This window comes from Theropithecus gelada, chromosome 14 (genome assembly GCF_003255815.1).
Source record: "Theropithecus gelada isolate Dixy chromosome 14, Tgel_1.0, whole genome shotgun sequence".
NCBI lineage: Eukaryota > Metazoa > Chordata > Mammalia > Primates > Cercopithecidae > Theropithecus > Theropithecus gelada.
In genome coordinates, this window is record NC_037682.1 from 111,952,752 (window position 1) to 111,972,962 (window position 20,211).

Genomic DNA, 20,211 nt, shown 5'->3' on the forward strand with positions numbered 1-20,211 from the left:
GTGCTTTGGATGAAGACTAACAATTTAGGAACCTCTGACTAGAAATATTATACTAATATTTTTCTCAACAGTGATAGAAATATTAATACTAGTTCAGACATGCCATTGGCTTGGTAGTGATAGAAACATTTTAAGTGGTAATCGGGAAGTAAGGTGTGGCTTCTCTGTGTGTGTGTTTTTTGAGAACCCTTGAAATACCTTTTTTGGAAGGAACTGAGTCCACAAGTCCTCAAAAAGCACTCGTTGGAGGGATGAGTTGATTAGAACAGAATTAGTATGCTAACATAAATCTCTTTGACATTACAAATATTTTATAACCTGTGTGAATAGACTTCTTTAGATTACATACAGTTAACATAGATGAAAAAGTCTCTCTGGAAATTCAGAAAAGCTTGAAACTACTGAGTAGAATCATAGCAACTGGTGACATTCTACTTTAGTGTAGAGTCTTATTATAAGCCCACTTCAAACTTTTGAAATTATACATTGTTTTCTCTTGGGGTAAAAATTCATTAGCTGGGTACTTAACAAAAATGCTAGTTACTCACATATTATTTATTTTAAACTTTCTTGGCTTTTTTTTTTTTTTTTTTTTTTTTTTGAGACAGGATCTCGCTGTGTGGCCCAGGATGGAGTATAATGGCATGATCATGGCTCACTGCAGCCTCAACCTCCTGGGCTTAAGTGATCCTGCTACCTAAGCCTCCAAAGTAGCTGGGACTACATGTGCACACCACCGCACCCAGCTGTTTTGTTTGTTTGTTTTTTTAATAGAGATGAGGTTGTTGAAGGAATGATTTGCCAGGGGGGAAAAAAAAAGAAAGAAATAGTAGAGACAGAGTCTTGCCATGTTGCCCAGGCTGGTCTCTGTCTCCTGAGCTCAAGCAGTCCTCCCACCTTGACTTGCCAAAATGCTGGGATTACAGGCATGAGCCACCGCACCTGGCTTCTTAGGCATTTTTAGAGCTACTTTGTGAAATAGATTTACTTTGTACATCTTAAAAGGAAACAAAGTGTTTGCTTTGTATTGACTTTTTTTGTTACATTTCTGCCCAGTGCTGTCAGTCAGTTATTTACTCCATTTCCCCTTATTTTTCCCTTTGTAGCTGTTAGAGTCTGTTAAATGTGTATGGATGTGTTTTCTGATCTACAATTTTAATAATACTTAATTTTAATAATACTTTTGTGGGTTACTGTAGGAAATGAGAGATTCAGCAAGTGAATTCTGAGTTAGACCATAGCTGCTGCTTAACCCCTGTCATGGTGTCATGAACAGATTCCTGCTGACAGTATTCGGTGCAAGAAAATAATTTATTTCTTTTCAAAGCTGTCTTAGTGTGCTCAGGCCACTGTAACAAAATACTATAGACTGTGTGGTTTAAGCAATAGAAACTTATTTTCTCACAGTTCTGGAGGTTAGAAGATCAAGATCAGAATGTCAGTGTGGTCAGGTCAGAGGATTCCCTTGCTGGCTTGCAGATGGCTGCCTTCTTGCTGTTTGTCTCACGTGGCCTTTCCTCCATTTGTGCCAAAACGCCTTTTCTTTGGTTTCTATGATATTACATCAACCTGGTTCTTTACTCTTTGTAATTATTTTGTCTCTCTTTATTTGTTTTTTCCCTCTTGTGTTATACATGTAGGCATGACCCAAGTTTCTGTCCCCAATCTTTCTTCCATTCTCCAGTCTCAGTGTCCCATAAATTCAGAGTGACCGAACTGGAGTTCATCATTGTTCTCTATAGCTGCGAATCAATCTTCCTCTTGATTTCCCTAATTCTTTTAATGACACTGTCATTCTTCCATTCACCTAGTCTTATATTTCCTTAAAGTTATATTTGACTTCTCCATTTTCCCTTTTCCCCTGTGGTCAGCTATGTGCCAGGTCCCCTTGATTCTACCATCATAATATTTTTCATCCTTCACTCTTTGGTTTCAACCCCACTGCCTTGTCCATCATTTTATTAGATTATTTTAATAGATTCATAACTTTTATTTCAGTTTCACATTGATTCATTAACTTTTCTCCATTCTATATTCTGCCTTGACTTGTCAGATTAATAATACTAAAGTAAGAATTTGGTCATTCACTTGCTAAGAAAGTACAGGTAGTTGTTAAGATAATGCCACAATTTGTTTCCAATTTATTCTACTCTGATTCTCCTTCAGAGTTTCATTTTCCAAATACGTGTTGGCATTCTTCCTTTGCACATGCCATTTCTTTTTTTTTTTTTTGAGACGGAGTCTCGCTCTGTCACCCAGGCTGGAGTGCAGTGGCCGGATCTCAGCTCACTGCAAGCTCCGCCTCCCGGGTTCACTACAGGCGCCCACCACATCGCCCAGCTAGTTTTTTGTATTTTTTAGTAGAGACGGGGTTTCACCGTGTTAGCCAGCATGGTCTCGACCTCCTGACCTCGTGATCCACCCGTCTCGGCCTCCCAAAGTGCTAGGATTATAGGCTTGAGCCACCGCACCCGGCCAGCACATGCCATTTCTGTTGTCTTGAATGATTTACCTCCTATAACTTAGAATCCTACTCATCTTTCAAGGCTCAATTCAAGTACTGCCTTTTCCTAGGATTGCCCAGCTACTTTTGTTGTTTCTGAATGTTGTCATCTTGTTTTATATTTAATTACTTGTATTTATGTTTATCTTTACATCTCCCATAATGCTGAACACATTGGAGGCCCTCATTAAGTGAGTTTTGAATGAATGATTGTTGAGATTGACATAGGAAGTATTTTAGTAGAGAAAATTGATAGAATAAGATCTTGACTTATCCTAATTGAATCTTTCTTTCCTTCTGAAAAACTTTAAGATAGAAGAAAATGTAACTTAGAGACATTTTTCTGGTAGTGGTCTGAAAGAATGAAATCAGCATACTTGGAATGTAAGGCTCCTCTTGCTGGCAAGATTGTGCATTTAGAATCAAGAAGCTTCTTAATCAAAGGATTATCTGAGGTCTTACTCATAAAACATGTATGTCTGGCACCAGTTTAAAATGAGCTGTTTTTATGAAGTTGCACATGGCCCTTCTCCACTCCCTTCCCTGAAGCTAATTCTTAAGAGGTGAAACTTAGAGAAGTTTGGTCATGAAATAAAATAAAAGGTGAAGAAAGACTAATGTGCTTTCACTAAAGTCCATGTAGTATGGAAGATTTAACAGGTTATCTTACATGTTTAACACTCCATTTTCATTAATATGCTCCATACTCTGTTTTCATTGTAGGAGTTATGGCCTTCTTTCAGGAATAGTTATAGAATGAAACTTCATTTTTTTTCACTTTCAAAATATGATCATTGGTAATTATCTATTGAGTAAGAAGGAAGCAGTCTTTTTATATTGGTTTTAAATGCCACATTGTTATAACAGAAAAAATATGTCTTTTGTTATGATAAGGAAATAAAACTTAGAAAAGGATAGTATTTATGTAAATTTGATATAACATCTTTACTTCACTGATGAGATGAAGCATGATATCAGGTTTATCAGCTTCTAGGCAAAATATGATTTCTAAGAGACAGGACATAAACATTTTTTTGTAACTAGAGGAGTTATTTTGGGGTAGATGGAAAATCAAATTATTATAGTTGGAATTTTGCCAGGGCAGAAGGTTAATTAGTGTTCTTACAGAAATGTTTCTCTACTTTGCATAGTCTTCAAGGCTATGATTTTTTTTCTAATTAGAAAGTGTTTGAGTATGTTTATTTAAAATTTCCTTCATGTATAAAATTCAAATTTATTTAATAACTATTTCGTGAGCACCCATTATATGACAGACACTATACTAAGGGATAGAGATACAAAGATATAAGTGACTGTACCTGCTTTGTGGTTGCTCACAGTCTAGTACAAAAGAATTGCAATACATTTTGATAAGGGCAATGATAGAGGTATGCACTTATTTACCATTACTCTATATGCACTTAAAAAAACAGCTGTGAAGAAATACTCATATGGCACCAAGAACAATGGGACCGAAGAAGTATTACTAGGACTAAGTCTTTTGTTTTTTTGAAAAACATGTGTTTATTATTACTGTTATTTTTTGTAGAGAAGAGGTCTTGCTCTGTTGCCCAGGCTATGCTCAAACTCCTGGCCTCAACCAGTCCTCTTGCCTTGGCCTCCTAAAACATTGGAATTACAGGTGTGATCCACTGTGCCTGCCTGTTAGGATTATGTTTGAAGGAAGTTTTAAGTTTCACTGGTTTTACTTTTTGAACACTCTGCCTGTGTCTATGCAAAGTGCTGGCATATAGCACATATCAGAGTAATTAGGTGGCCTTACAAAACTCATATTCACAGATACATACATTTGTATGGTAGTTATGGTTAATAATCTTTATACCAGACGATAAAGGATTTAGCAACAAAACAAAACCATGGACTATATGAGTTGTAAAAATCGGAAAAAGTAAAAATGATGAAAGCTGGTTTTTGGGATTTTTTAAAATAAAATTTGAAGATTGCTATTTTGGAGTTATGAGTTTACTTTTATCTTTGACTTTCTCTGTAACATACAGGGCCTATTATCTGTACCATTCTTTGATTCTTAAACATTTTCATTTTTTTCTCCATTTGTTTTCAGTATTGTCCTGCCAGGATTTTATGTTCTTTGAGAACAAAGACTCCAAGTAGTTTTGGGTTCTTCACAGCACCTATGGACTGCAGTGTTAAATAACTAGTATGGACAGATGCTCAATGCAAATTTGCTAAAACAAACAAAAGAAGTAGGATTTTTGTGTGTGTATGTCAAAAAGGATATTTCAAAGATATGATAATTTAGCCAGTAGTGATGATTTTAGTTTTACAGAGGGTGGAATTTATCCCTCTGTGGTGGGTTAAAACAGCTTCTGGTCAGAAACAGAATATTTCTCTGAAGAAAAAGGGAAAACATTTCATTTGATTTTGAATGAGAGGGAACATAATAGATTTGAGCGTTTGAAGGACTGGATTTCTGAATTTTGAGTGGTAGGATGGCTTCGTTTTCAGTTAATTGTTACCACAAATCTAAATTTATGCAGATACCGCAGATAGATGGGACAGAACAGTATTGTTAATTTGTATTTTATAGATTTTGAATTGACTGTATGTGTAAGGTATGTTTTCTTTTTATATTGGTCTACTGATTTAAAGTACATGTTGAAGTACATCAGTCTCACGTTAGCAGGTAAATATAAAATAATAAATGTGGCTAATATAGTGGATTTGGGGAGAAGAAAAAATTGAATAGGATGTGTGCATGGTTCTTTTTCCTTTTCCTCTTTATTCTTTGTCCCTCATCTTCTCCTTTAGCTGTAATTAAGAGGGAAGGTTATCAGACTGACACTGTTATGAATTGGAGAAAACAGGTTTGCTGTATTCTGAAGTAACACTAATAGATTTTCTTGATTCTTATTAATCTGTTAGGACTCTAGGCATATTTATGAAATTGACTGTGCATGGTGCTGTTTTTTTTCTCTCTGATGACCTCCTTTTCTCTCTGATGACTCGTCTACTTGTCTGAATTTCATTAATTCATAAGCAATTTTTCTAAGTTTCCTTCTGTCCCAGAATATATGCAAGGTTCTGAGATAAGGTTGTGATCAAGATACAGCCCCCACACCTTTGGAGCATAAAATCTAATGAAAGAATAAAAACAAATACAAATCAGTGTGAGTAAGGGTGATACAATAGGAGTATACAGAGGGTGCAGTGGGAGTCTATAAGAGGGACACCTAACTTCAGTCTACATATTTAGGAAAAGCTTGTAAGAAGACTGATTCCTTTCTTAAGGACGTCCGGCTGTCTCTCATCTTCTAAAGCTAACTACAACAAGAAGCTCTGCCCCTTTAAATTTCCCTTCTCCCTTCCTTACCCATCCAAAACTACTTTCCTTGTTTACTAAAAAACAAAACTTAGACATAAATCATAATTGATCCTCTTTTTTTTTTTTTTTGAGATGGAGTCTCAAAAAAATTCCCACTGTTGTCAGTGATCTCGGCTCACTGCATCCTCTGCCTCCTGGGTTCAAGCGATTCTTCTGCCTCCGCCTCCTGAGTAGCCTGGAACTACAGGCGCACACCACCACGCACAGCTAGTTTTCGTATTTTTAGTAGAGACAGGGTTTCACCATGTTGGCCATGGTGGTCTCGATCTCTTGACCTTGTGATCCGCCCACCTCAGCCTCCCATACACGCCCAGCCAGAATTGATCCTCTTAAGGATCATTTGCATTAATTGATAGGAGTTTATTAACATAAAAGTACTTATAATTGTACTAGTAGCATGGATAGAGGAGAAAATCCAAGGTCAACCTCCCCCCAATCATAATAAAATAATATTTAACATGTGTGAACCCTTAATATTCGTTAGGCAGTAAGCTAACTACTTTATATATTTTTTATTCAAGTGAAAGATACAGACATAGCAAACTCCTTAACTTCAAATACCCTTTTCCCTCATCTTTTATAGGCGCCCTGTTCTCTGCAGGCACCTGAGAAAAGGTCTATTTAAGAAGCTCAGTTTGCTTAGCACTGCAATCACCCATATTAGAAACTTTTACTTCATTAATTTTCAGCTTTTGTGAGGTGGAGTGGAAGAACAGAGAAGCACAAATATTGTATGAAAAAATGTATTCAGTGTTATAATTGCCTTGATTTTTAAAGTCACAATGTCTAATTTATTTTGAAATTTCAAATAACTGTAAGGGAGGTTGTGAAATATTTGTTTCCAAAAGTAAGCATGGATTTTAAAAGATTCCTGTAAAATGCTGGTTAGTCTAGTAATTTTTTTTTTTTCTTTTTTTTGAGATGGAGTCTCACTGTGTCGCCCAGGCTAGGCTGGAGTGCAGTGGTGCTATCTCAGCTCACTGCAACCTCCACCTCCTGGATTCAAGCAGTTTTCCTGCCTCAGCCTCTCGAGTAGCTGGGATTACAGGCATGCACCACCACACCATGCTGATTTTGTTTTAGCATGTTGGTCAAGCTGGTCTCACTCCTGACTTCATTCAGGTGATCCACCTGTCTCAGCCTCCCAAAGTGCTGAGATTACAGGCATGAGCCACCGCGCCTGGCCTGAATCTCTAATTCTATTCATTACACACCAGAAATTTATAAAGAATGCGTTTTTTTTTACTTGATTTATGTATTCATATCCTGTTTTATAGTTGTCCTAATTACTTGAAGGAAGTAACACTGAACAGATAAAAAAGGTTGAATTCTGTTATCTTCTGCCCTCATTACAATTTATTGTTTTGTGAGAGTGGTGAATATGTGAATTATTTAGTGTTTAGAAGTCTCTAGAATTTAGGGGTAACACATTTTTAAATGTTGAAAATCAACTTTATTGAGGTAAAATTTACGTAAAATAAGATGCACTAATTGTAAGTGTTTGGTTAGAAGATTTTGACAAATGAATATGCATACTCATGTAAACATTATCTTAATTAAGAAACAGAACATGTCCATCACTGCAGAAAGTTCCTTCATTTCTTTTTGCAGTCATTCCCACTCCTCTTCCCTACTTCTCCCCTAGGCTGTTGCTATTCTGCTTTTTGTTGTTTTAGTTTAGTTTTTCCTTTTCTATGTTGGAGTCATGTAGTGTTTACTTTCTTATGTACTGGCTTCTTTTGCTTACCGTGATGTTTTTATGATTCATCTGTGTTTGTTGTATGTATGAGTAGTTCTTTTTTTCCTTCCTAATACATTGTATGGACATATCACAGTTTGTTTATCCATTCATCTGTTGATGGACATTTGAGTTTCTAGTTTTGGGCTCTTATGAATAAAACTGCTGTGAACATTCATGTATGTCTTTCTGTGGACACAAATTGTTTTTTCTCTTGAGAGTAAAATTCATGGATCGTATGTAAATATATGCTTACTTTTATAAGAAATTTCCAAACAGTTTTCCAGAATGTTAGCACATTCCCACCAGCAATGTTATAATGTTGTAAGAGTTCTAGTTGCTCCACCTCTTTGCTACCACTTCTTTTGATTAGCCAGACTAGTTGGTATATAGTGGTATCTCATTGTGGTTTTAATTTGTATTTTCCTGATGACTGCAGCTGTTAAGCACCTTTATGTGTGCTTATTAGCCATTGGTGTATCTTTGTGATGTGTTTATTTAAGTATTTTGCCCCCTTTAACATTTGTCTTCCATTATTGGTTGGAGAGTTGCATATAATCTGGATACAAATTCTTTATCAGGTGTCTATATTGTGAATATTTTCTCTGTGGCTTGCCTTTTCATTTTCTTATCAGTGTCTTTAGAATAGCAAATGTTTTAAATTTTGTCCAGTTTCCTAGGTTTTTTTTCTTTTATGGTTTATAAACCCACCCTCAGGTCTTTTTTTAATGTTATAAACTATTTTGTTACATGTATTTTATCTGTTTTCTTTTTCTTTCTTTCTTCCTTTTTTGTTTTTTTAATACCCTAAGGTCTTGACGATTTCCTTCTGTGTTACCTTATGAAAAATTTTAGCTTGTGTTTAGGCCCATGATCTGCTTTAATTTTTGTGTAGGGCATGAGTTCAAGAGTTAAGGTTTATGTTAAGCTACAGTAGGCTCATGTACTCATGATGTGTCATTATCAGCAAGAATTGATATGTATATACACTGTGTGTATGTGTATATATATAATTTGTTATGTGTATATGTTTTCTGTGAGCCATTGTACACACAGTCTATATATATTTTTTATTAACATATCTTTAACATATTGTTTGGTTGGTAAATCAGACTTATTTAAAAGATTGTAGCTCTTTGTATAAAAATCTTTAGAAAAAGTTTTTATTTTCTAATCATCATTATCTTTGTGTTGCTTTACCTGTTTTATATATTGACTTCAGTGAAATGCTTAGATCCTGCAAAGCTGAAAATATATGTTGTCTCTGGCTAACACAGAGTTCAAGATCTTCAGATCTGGTCTATGATAAAACAGCCCTGGGTACTAATCAGGGTTCTACTCTGGCAGGACATTTCTGTTCCTCTGGCTGGGGCCCTCTTTCTCTCACCTTGTCTCTCAAATGACAGTTTTCATTTGCTGTTTAGAAGAAATACAGATTCTCCTTTAGGAATCAGGTAAGTATATGAAAGAGATGAAGGAACTGGTTGAGCTCATAGATTCTTTATCTTTCCTACTTTTTTCTCCTTTCTGTTTATGTTTTCTATAAGCCAGGGTTTTTCTTCCCCCTGAACTCTTCCTTTCTCTTCCCTTCTTCGGGGAATAGCTTCAGGTACTCTGTAAGTACCTCCTTTCTTTTTACTGTTTTCCTGAGTATATTTTCTTGAGAGTAAGACTGGATTTCTCCAGAATTTGCCTTGAGATGTTCCTAGCCACATGTCCTAAGATAGTTGATTTTTCTTGGGTTAAACACCAATTAGGGTACCAAAAACACAGGGCAGTGGGGGGCGGTGGAGGGGAGAATTTTATACTACGGAGAAATAGCATAGATGTGAATGGGCTTTCCTTCTAGCTGTCTCATGTCTAATACTTAATATTTTGCAGTTTTCCATAGCTGTTTTTAATATTGGAGCAATTCTATTATACTTCGCCAGTGAGAAAACAGTATGTGTGACTCTGTGGTGTTCTTGTGTTTGCTTTGTTGATGGGGGTTAGTGTTCTTATTTTACCTTGTGGATTTACATGTGCTGTTTTGTGTTTCTCCAGATGAAACATAGTTTATTACTAATATATAATTATTGTCTTTTCCTTTCTCTGTTTTCTCTTCCTTCTTTTTTTATGCTGTGGTTCTTGTGCAGGTCTTGTTCAACGTTGCGTAGTCATCCAGAAAGATGACAATGGATTTGGGCTGACGGTCAGTGGAGACAATCCAGTCTTCGTACAGTCTGTCAAAGAAGGCAAGGCATTTCTAAAAACAATTTATCACTCAGTAAACAGAGTAAGAATAGAAAAGCTTAAATAATGGCAATTCCCAAGAATAGAATAATTACATAGATTGCAGGTCATGTGGACTATTGTGCTAGATTCGTCTATATGTCAAATGTATGTCATAGTTATAGGAAGGAATTTACTCTAGTTGATTTTTTTTTTTGTACTTGTTAGAAAATCAGTTTTTATATAGTTTTAGAAATCATGTGACTCCTTGGTCGTGATACTTTATTGTCCACACACAAGTTTCTGAAATTTCAGTTTTTCGTGGCACCAGTGGTATTTTGGCAAAGACAGATTAAAGAGATAGCTGTGGCCTCAAAAATACCATTTCTTTTCCCAAAACAACAATGACAATATTTTCTACTGCTGTTACCATATATTGAATACTTCCTTTATGTTGGGTGCTATAATTTTGAGGTAGACAATTTTTTTATCCCCATTTTATAGGTGATATTGAAGCTTAGAGTAAAAAAAACATAAAATCAGTCCAAGGTCACACAACTAGTGAGTGGTAGAAGCAGGATTTGAATGTAAAGTCTGACTTTACAGCCCCCGCCTTTTTTTTTTTTTTTTTGAGATCAAGTCTCGCTCTGTTGCCAGGCTGGAGTGCAGTGGCACAATCTCGGCTCACTGCAACCTCCGCCTCCCGGGTTCAAGCGATTCTCCTGCCTCAGGCTGCTGAGCAGCTGGGACTACAGGCACGCACCACCACACCCAGCTAATTTTTGTATTTTTAGTAGAAACGGGGTTTTACCACGTTGGCCAGGATGGTCTTGATCTCTTGACCTCGTGATCTGCCCTCCTCAGCTTCCCAAAGGACAGCCCATGTTTTTAACCACTTTGTTTTACTGTTCCTCTGTCAGGAAGATGATCAATAAATGCAAATGAATCACATTTTAAATAAGTAATTTCTCATACAGATGGAGCAGCCATGCGGGCTGGAGTACAGACAGGTGATCGAATCATCAAGGTAAGGAAAAGCCTATTATAGAATTTACGGTAGGATTAAAAAACAACATATATTGGTCATATTCTGCTTTTTTCACTTGGATTTTTATAAAAAGCTTCATATTACCTGTGATAGATCTATTGACTATAAAAACTTATTTCATTTGTTGTAAAATTAATATTATCCTTTACTGAAGGACATAATAAAAGGATTGAAAATAATGGAGGAATATATGTTCTTGAGTAGGAGAGTAATTCAATGTTGGAAAGGTCATTTCTCTCCAGATTAGTCTGTTATTAAGCAATTCTCATCAAAGTAAAGTTGAGCATTTCTAATCTGAAACCTGAAATGCTCCCAACTCTTTAACTTTTTGAGTACCAACATGAAACCATAAGTGGAAAATTTCACACCTGACCTCATGTGATGGGTCACAGTCAAAAGTTGTTTTCACCAGGTACAGTAGCTTGAGCCTGTATTACCAGCTACTCAGGAGGCTGAGGTGGGAGGATCGCTTGAGTGCAGGAGTTGAGACTGCAGTGCACTTTGATCATACCTGAGAATAGCCACAGCACTTCAACCTGGGCAAATAGTGAGACCCTGTCTTTAAAAAACAGTAAATAAAACCAGACCAAAACAAAAAACTTGGTTTCATGCACAGAAGTATTTAAAATGTGTAAAACTACCTTCAGGCTATGTGTATAAGGTATATATGAAACATAAAAGGCTCATATTTAAAGCTGGGTCTCATCCCCAAGATGTATCATTATGTATATACAAATATTCCAAACTTCAAAAAAATCCGAAACACTTCTTCTGGTACCAGGTATTTCAGATAAGCAATACCTGACCTGTATGCAAATAGAATTGTAGTGGTAGATACAATTTGATTATTCTACCAGGTGAACTTTATAAAGATGTAAGAATCACTAAAGAAAAAAATACGTTATATGTATGTGTATGTATGAGAAGAGATGTATATGACTCTAATCTATATATAGACCTACCAGTGGAACACAACAGAGAGACTAGAAATAGATTTTTGAATTCAGATCAGTAGAGAAAGAATGGGTTAGTCAGTAACTATTCTTGAAATAATCGACTAATTTGAGTACTTAAAATCAAATTATTATTACATAAGAAAACATACCTTGAACAATAATTTGGAAGAAATATTTGAAATGTATCAGAGACCAGATATCCTTAATTTTAAAGAACACTTTTAAATTATAAGAAAGGAATAAATATTCTAAAAGAATAATGGGCAAATAATTTTATCAGGCAATTCCCCAAAGTAATTGAAATACATAGCATATTAATGGGGATATGGCCAACCTCACTGATAACAAAGAAGTAGGAATTAAAATGATAGGTGAAAAATACATTTGGCTGTCAGAAAATTTAAAGATTGGTAATACACATTTAGTATAGTTTGGGTATGGTAAAATGACTATTCTCATGAGTTCATTATGAGTATGAATTAGGTAAAACCTGTTTGGATGAAAGTCTGTGAATATGTATCAAAAGCCTTTAAGAAAGTATATAACATGTGACAAGCAGTTTTGCTTTTAGGAACTTATCTGAGGAAATAAGTGTACAAATGTGAAGTCATGTGTACAGAGAAATTTGTATTGGCTTTATTATATAACTGCATAAACTGAGGGACAGAGAAATAAATTATATTTCATTTGCAGCTTTTGAAAAGAGTGGTTTAGGTCAGTGTGTACCTTTATTGAAAGATAGCTGCCGTACAGTGAGAAAAAAGTTTTATTTTTTTTTTCCAGGAAAAAACCAGTTGTAATGTATAACGTTTATGTGTCTGTTTGGTGTATGTATACTAGAAAAGTGTCTCCAAAATTAAATGTCATAGCTAACAGTAACTATCTTATGGGGCAGGTTGAGTATACTTGTACTTCCGTTTTTTACACTAATGTATTTGAATTTTAGATAACTTGGATCAGAGAATTAATCAAAAAATTAATGTTAAATCCACATTTGATAGTTTTGCCTTGATTTGTTTGGTTTAATTCAGAATCGGGATAACTTTTTCTACCTTTAGCCAGTCTGAAAATTTATTTTCTTTGTAAAGATTAGATCATGGTTGAAAAACTAAAAGCAAATTGAATATTGTGGAAATACTTTTAAAAATTATTTTTTATTCATTATTAATTTTGACAAATTGATGACTTAGTAAAGCAAAGAGATCTTTTCTATTTGTATGAGCCCTTTGCTATGAAGGATTTGTAAATCTTTTTCATGTTATGTTTTGTCATTTGTCATGGTGAATAAGTTGTAATGTTTTGTATGTCAAGGCCTTGGTTTATGTTTAAGTTCATTTTGTTGCCGAATATGCCCTGTAGAATCATGCTGTGAAAATGAATATTGAATCAAATACATAAATATTTTAATGTAATGTGATTACTATATTATAATTGGTTATATTATGTATGATAATTCCTGAAGTCCTTTTATCCATTGTCTCAATAGGATGTATATGACATACACTCCTTTCGTTTTCTTACAGGTGAATGGAACTCTGGTGACTCATTCAAATCATCTGGAGGTGGTGAAGCTAATCAGATGTAGGTGAATGTTATTCTTAGTTTTAATTGTTTTCTGAAACCCTTAAAGTAAGGATCAGCAAATTTCCTGTAATAGGCCAAATAGTAAATATTTAGGCTGTGTGGACTGTATAGTCTACTACCGACTCTGTCATTGTATCATGAAAGCAGCCATAGACAATATGTAAATGAATGGTTGTGGCTGTGCTTTAGTAAAACTTTATTTACCGAAAGTCTGTGATCCTGGTTTAGGCCCTTGGCTGGAGTTTGCTGATCCCTGCATTGAAGGAAAATCTGAGGTGAAAACTCTTAACTTACTAATAACTATCTTTTGTCAACTCCATTTGTATGGTTGATTATAATATTTCTGTCATTCTTGGTAAAATTGAATACATATATTCGAAAGAAATGCGTGAGTCACCTGAGAGGAAGGAGGTTGAGAAATCAGACATATGGCCTGATGAACTGAAATGAAACTTTAAAAATCATCTAGCACAATCACTTTCCCTCAGATAAGTAAATGATTATATAATCCAGAGTAGCGATCTTCTCTTGGAAATCTTCAAGGTTAAGAATTTGTGATCTTCAGGTTTAGGGATGAGTAGCCCACTTGGACTTAGTTCTCTGTGGACTTAGTTCTCCGTGGAGAACCAGGCTTGAAGCAGTGGGAGTCTGCAGCTAACCTCCCGTCACTTGCAGGGTCAAAGGTAAATTCACGTACCTTCAGCTGGCAGTGAGGTATGGTCAAGCCAGGCTTCAGCCACTCACAGGGCCTCAGTTTTCCCATCTGCACAGGGAGAAGGGAAGGTTCAGTGGCCCTGTGAGCTTTGCTGGCAGGTGGTGATGGGGTGGGTCATCTGAATCTGAGTCAGGTGAAGTCTAGGTGCTACACCTTCCCCAACCTGGGCTTTGGTTTCATTTTGTTGTTACCCTTTAACCTTACCTGCTTTCCAAGAGAGATTTTATATTTTCTTTTCTTTTTTGGGGGGGATCAGGGTCTTGTAGAATGCAGTGGTGCAATTATAGCTCACTACAGCCTCCAACTTCTGGGTTTAAGTGATCCTCCCACCTTGTTTTTTGTTTTGTCTTGTTTTGTTTTGTTTTGTTTTTGTAGACACTGGTTTTTGATATGTTCCCCAGGCTGCTGTCAAACTCCTGGGCTCACCTGCCTCAGCCTCCCAAAGTGCCGGGATTACAGGCATGTGCCACTACGCCTGGCCAAGATTTTATATTTTCTAAGTGCTTCACATATTGAATGGAAAATAGCATGACAGTTATAACAGTAGTAAAGAACGTCACATGGGAGTCCACTACCTAAAATGTAACTTCCTTTTTCTTTGTTCTGGCCTGGTTTGGGCCTTATGTATTTGTTACTGTATCTCTTAAAAAGAGAGCGAGAGACTGCTTAAACTGAATGAAAATTTTTAAAAAAGGAATAAAAAAAAGAATTTATGATCTTCTACATCAGATTATTCCACAGTAAAGTAGACTAGAAATAAGAGACAATTGTTTGTGATCAAGCAGAATCACTGCTGTTTTATTTAATGCTATTTCTCTGTATTGGGTGGATGGACATCTTCAGGAGAAATTTAATAAACTAACTTTTTTCTTGGCCTTTGTACTGCTATGTTAAGCAACTATGAAAATTTTTAAACTTTTTCATCAGAGTACCAGTGCTCCAAATGGTCACTTTGATCAGTGTTCTTAACTTTATTTTAAAAGAGTGCAGGGATCAAAATTAGATCCCCATACTTGAATAAATTTGACCACTTATTTAATGAGAATGTGATTTATAAATTGTTATGTGCTACATAAATATGGTTTATGTTAATAAGTTTATGCCTGATGTCCATTGAGATGTATAAAAACATTTCTTTAGCTTTCTAGGTTGTATTTTTTGCTCATTCCAGTATAAATTTTACTTAAAAAATTAAATCCTGGGATTCTAGCAATAAATTACTTATCCAATAGTAAGAGCATAGCTAAAAACTTAAAGTTCATCCTAAAAACCTTTGCATATCCAAAACATATATAAATTTGACATCCCTAAAGCCTGGGTGTATGTAACAGAGTTCCTGCATGTCCTACTTTTTAATGCGTATTCTGGATATAATAAAAGTGATATCAAATCAGAGCAGTTTAGAAACAGCTAAAGAAAGGAAGGGAAAAGCTAGGAAGCTATTATAAGCAAGTACATAGGCAAGTGAGATATAATAGATGACTTTCTGATAGACAGCAATAAGATTGAAGAGCCTTAGAAAGTGTTTCTATGTAAAATTCCTCCAAATCATAACACTTGTGACTATTATACATAGCAAAAATAGTTTTTAGAATGCCAAAACACTGTGAAATAATTGATAGTGATTTCCATGGGAGGGTTAAATTGGGAGACAAGTGTAAAATACATTTGAAAGTCCTATTGAAATGTCTAAGAAGAAAGTTTTGCTATGTCTATTACTGTGACTCTGATTATGGTGATTTTTTTTTTTTTGAGACAGAGTCTTGTTCTGTCACCCAGGCTGGAGTGCAGTGGCACGATCTCGGCTCACTGCAACTTCCGCCTCCCAGATTCAAGTGATTCTCCTGCCTCAGCCTCCCTAGTAGCTGAGACAACAGGCATGTGCTACCACGCCTGGCTAATTTTTTGTATTTTTAGTAGAGACGGGGTTTCACCATGTTAGCCAGGCTACTCTTGATCTCCTGACCTCGTGATCCGCCCGCCTCAGCCTCCCAAAGTGCTGGGATTACAGGCATGAGCCACCATGCTCGGCCTGATTATGGTGATTTTTGCTGTCTAGATTTTTCACTCCCATAATAGGTCTAATGAATTCCTGTCCATTCCTCCAAATGTTTTCCACTAAAATTTACTACTTATCATTGATTGTGTTTTTCCCTGTTATTGTAGAATATTTTTTGGTCATACTCATTTTGTAAAGTTAATTTAAAACTACATTTTATATTCTAGCATATTCACTAAACCATGCCTAGTTAGTATCATCTTAAAATACGAAGATCTAGGCTGGGTGCCGTGTCTCACATCTGTAATCCTAGCAACTTGGGAGGCTGAGGTGGGTGGATCACCTGAGCTCAGGAGTTTAAGACCAGCCTGGGCAGCATGGCGAAACCCCGTCTTTAAAAACAAAAAGAAAAAAAATCCCAGGTGCTTGTGAGGGCTGAGGGAGGAGGATCGCTTGAACCCAGGAAGTCGAGGCTGCAGTGAGCTGAGATCGTGCCACTGCATTCCAGCCTGGGTGACAAAGTGAGACCCTGATTAAAAAAAAAAGAAGATGATTTTTTTTTAAATTACATTTAAGAAATTAATTAAACATAGCCACTAATAGATGGTTGATTTTAACTCTCCTCTAAATTAAGAAAATATATTCTTGGAGTTATAACTTTTATTTGCTTTTAAGTAATATCTGATCTTACAAATAGTAACTTGCCACTGAAAACGGCATCATTCTTTTGGATTTTTAGGGCAATCATAAAAGAAATGACAAATTAATTTTTTTTCTGTAGAGAAATGATTAGCAGATGATGGGACAGTCTTATATAACTGGATCTTTTAGAACTATCAAAGATTAAGTAGTAAAATGGTATGAAAAGTTTCTTGACAATGTTACTTTCCCTTCCCTTCCCTTTTTCCATCTCCCCACCCCAAGCTGGTTCCTATGTAGCTCTCACTGTTCAGGGACGCCCACCTGGGTCGCCCCAGATTCCACTTGCCGACTCTGAAGTAGAGCCATCAGTCATTGGACATATGTCTCCCATCATGACATCTCCTCATTCACCTGGAGCATCTGGGAATATGGAGAGAATCACTAGTCCTGTGCTCATGGGGGTAAGAATGGGGAAATTTCTTAGTTAAATACTCAGTCCTATAAGGATGTGTTTACTTTATATTAAGAGTGTTCAAGTATTAGGCTGATGAACTAATTAAATTTAAGGTTCTAGAAAATTATTTACTAATATAAAAATTACATAATAGGAATGATTAGAATATTGTCATAGCAGATTTAATTTAACAAGTATTAAACACCCGTCATATATAAAACAATGTACCACCCACAAAAATATAGTTAAGGTACTCTTCTGTCCAAGGTTATAGTCATCTTAGAATGTGTAATTTTAGGAGGGCGGGGATTTTTGTTTATTTAGTTTACTGTTATGTTTCCAGCATCTGAAGTATTGCTTAGCATGTAGAAGGTGCTTAACAAAGCTTTGTTGATTGAGATTAAATCAAGAGTATACAAGTAACTATAATACAAGGCAGAATGTAGACATTATGAGGGCAAAAAAATACTAAGTTCTATGAGGATTCAAAGGAGAGAGAAAGCACATAGAAGAAGAACAATAAATAGAAGGAGCCAAGAAAGCATCAAATATTGTGGAGAAGTAGCTAGGATTTTTGTTTGGTTGGTGCCTGTTAAGGATGTACATAGTGGGAGATGAACTTGAAAACAGTAGGTTGACTATTTTGAAAAGTCACATCTCCCAAGCTAATTTACATGTAACTAGGTAAGCAGTAAGAATCCATTCAACTTTGTTTCTTTTTAAGCAAAAGAGTACATGATTATCCTAGGATTATAGGAAGGCTAATTTGGTAAAATATTATAGGGTTGTGAAACAAGGAGGGATGATGGGTGATGAATTAGGGAGCTGTCTTCATATTTCAGGTAAGAGGTACTGGGAGTTTGAGCTATGCATGGGGATCGATAGTAAAGATCCGAATGAGGGAAAGTAAAAGATACTATTCTTATATTAAGACAACTTAATTTCTCCAATATCAATATTTAATGTTCTCTTGAATCTAGTTTAGTAAAGATGAAATAGAAGGGCAGACATTTCTTTGTAGTTTCTTGTCTTTTAAGTGTCATGTCTAAAAGTTTGTCCTCATAACCCAGAAATAAAAACCTAATAGGTATTGATAATTGGAGCCAAGGCAGAACTTTGTATGTCACATTTTCTCTATTTATTTTAGCTTCATTTTCTCTATACTGGTTGTTGTTTGTTTTTTATCTTTTTTTTTTCTAGGAGGAAAACAATGTGGTTCATAACCAGAAAGTAGAAATTCTGAGAAAAATGTTACAGAAAGAACAGGAACGGCTACAGGTATTAAATGAGAAGTAGGGCTGTGTATAGGCCAGTAAAAATGTGAGTGGGCATGGTTGAGTTGCTGTTTATCATAGTCACAATCAAGCAGTATTGTAACCAATGCCATTAGTTATATTATTGATTAAGAATGGACTATTTCTGTATCTTTTTTACATAAGTAATTAATTCTGAAAATATTTTTATAACTTTTCAGTTATTGCAGGAAGATTACAACCGAACACCTGCCCAAAGATTGCTAAAAGAGATCCAAGAGGCCAAGAAACACATTCCTCAGCTGCAAGAGCAGTTATCCAAAGCCACAGGCTCTGCTCAGGTAGCATTACTGTTACAAGTGCTACCCAACTTTTTGCAGGAGAATTTTCTTCTGGGAATGTGTCAGAGAATGTTGCAGTTGACTTTTTTAAAGTTATTTTTCTAGCGTAGGACAACAGGATGTCCTGTTAAGGATGTTACAGAAGTAATGATTAACAAAAATAAATGTGGGCGTCTGATTGTTTGCTTGCTCATGATATCACATTTCTTTGTTCCATAATAATGTAAAAAAGAATTGAGTGCTTCTGCTTTGATGTGACCAACTACTAAATTGTATTTATATATATATATATATTTATATTTTTTTGTGGTTCATTCTGCCATCATAAAACAGAATGGCAGTTGAGATGTTTTTAAGTAGGAATTTAAGATTTTAAAATGACAGGCATTGAGCTAAATATATGGACAAGCATTTTCTTATTTAATCTGCATAACATCTCTGAGGTGACTTATGGTTGTTTTCCTCCAGTTTACATATATACTTAGAGTTAGAGAGATTACATTACTTGTCTGAGGTCATATAGCTGAAAAGCTAGCCTAATCTGCTTACTTTTTGATTTAAAAATACATAGTTGAGAAACCTAGGGTCTAAACTGCTTAAATCATCTATACAAGACCATACAGTATATAAGCTCCCCTGACATCCTAGTTTAGTATACTTTTCATTCCATTTTTTTTCATTACTTTCAGTCCCACTAGCTATGTCACATTTTGCGTGTTACACCTCAGTAATGTTGACAGTTTTATGTTATTACTAGACAAATACAATATTCCTACCCTGTTTGGGCAGCTATCTAAATCTTTATAACCTGGTCAGGCATGCGTGGCTCACACCTGTAATCGCAGCACTTTGGGAGGCCAAGACGGGCAGATCATCTGAAGTCAGGAGTTTGAGACCATCCTGGCCAACATAGTGAAACTCCGACTCTACTAAAAATAAAAAAATTAGCCAAGTTTGGTGGTGCGTGCCTGTAATCCCAGCTACTCGGGAGGCTGAGGGAGGAGAATGGCTTGAACCATGGAGGCGGAGGTTGCAGTGAGCCAAGATCCTGCCACTGCGCTCCAGGCTGGGTGACAGAACAAGACTCCGTCTCAAATTATATAAATAAATAAATGCTTATAACCTGATCTAAATGCTTGTAATAATTTATGTTATAGCATTATGTCCCAGAATTGACCATTGATTGACACTCTGAAGCGTTGGAAGTTAGTTAACAAGAAACTGTAGGGTAATAACCTTAATTAATGGGCAGACAATATCAATTAACAAAACATTTTACCTTTTTGCTATATTTGTAAGTTTGAACTTATATTCTTCTTACCAAAATATCACTTGCCCTGTCTTTAAGGTCATGCCATTTTAGAATCCCAGAATTAGTAGTTATTTATGGATTTTACTTGTAG

At 35.7% G+C, this 20,211-nt stretch overlaps 1 protein-coding gene across 3 annotated transcripts in view; it reads left to right on the forward strand.

Annotated features, from left to right (window-relative positions):
* The window catches only part of ARHGEF12 (Rho guanine nucleotide exchange factor 12), a 148,826-nt gene that overhangs the window by 74,493 nt on the left and 54,122 nt on the right, over nucleotides 1-20,211 (forward strand). For all 3 annotated transcript variants that reach the window (XM_025356038.1, XM_025356037.1, XM_025356039.1), the window contains 6 exons: nucleotides 9,741-9,839; nucleotides 10,794-10,843; nucleotides 13,344-13,401; nucleotides 17,043-17,221; nucleotides 18,415-18,492; nucleotides 18,689-18,808. In XM_025356038.1, coding sequence (XP_025211823.1) covers nucleotides 9,741-9,839; nucleotides 10,794-10,843; nucleotides 13,344-13,401; nucleotides 17,043-17,221; nucleotides 18,415-18,492; nucleotides 18,689-18,808 — 584 coding nt within the window. The remainder of the gene's footprint in view (nucleotides 1-9,740; nucleotides 9,840-10,793; nucleotides 10,844-13,343; nucleotides 13,402-17,042; nucleotides 17,222-18,414; nucleotides 18,493-18,688; nucleotides 18,809-20,211) is intronic.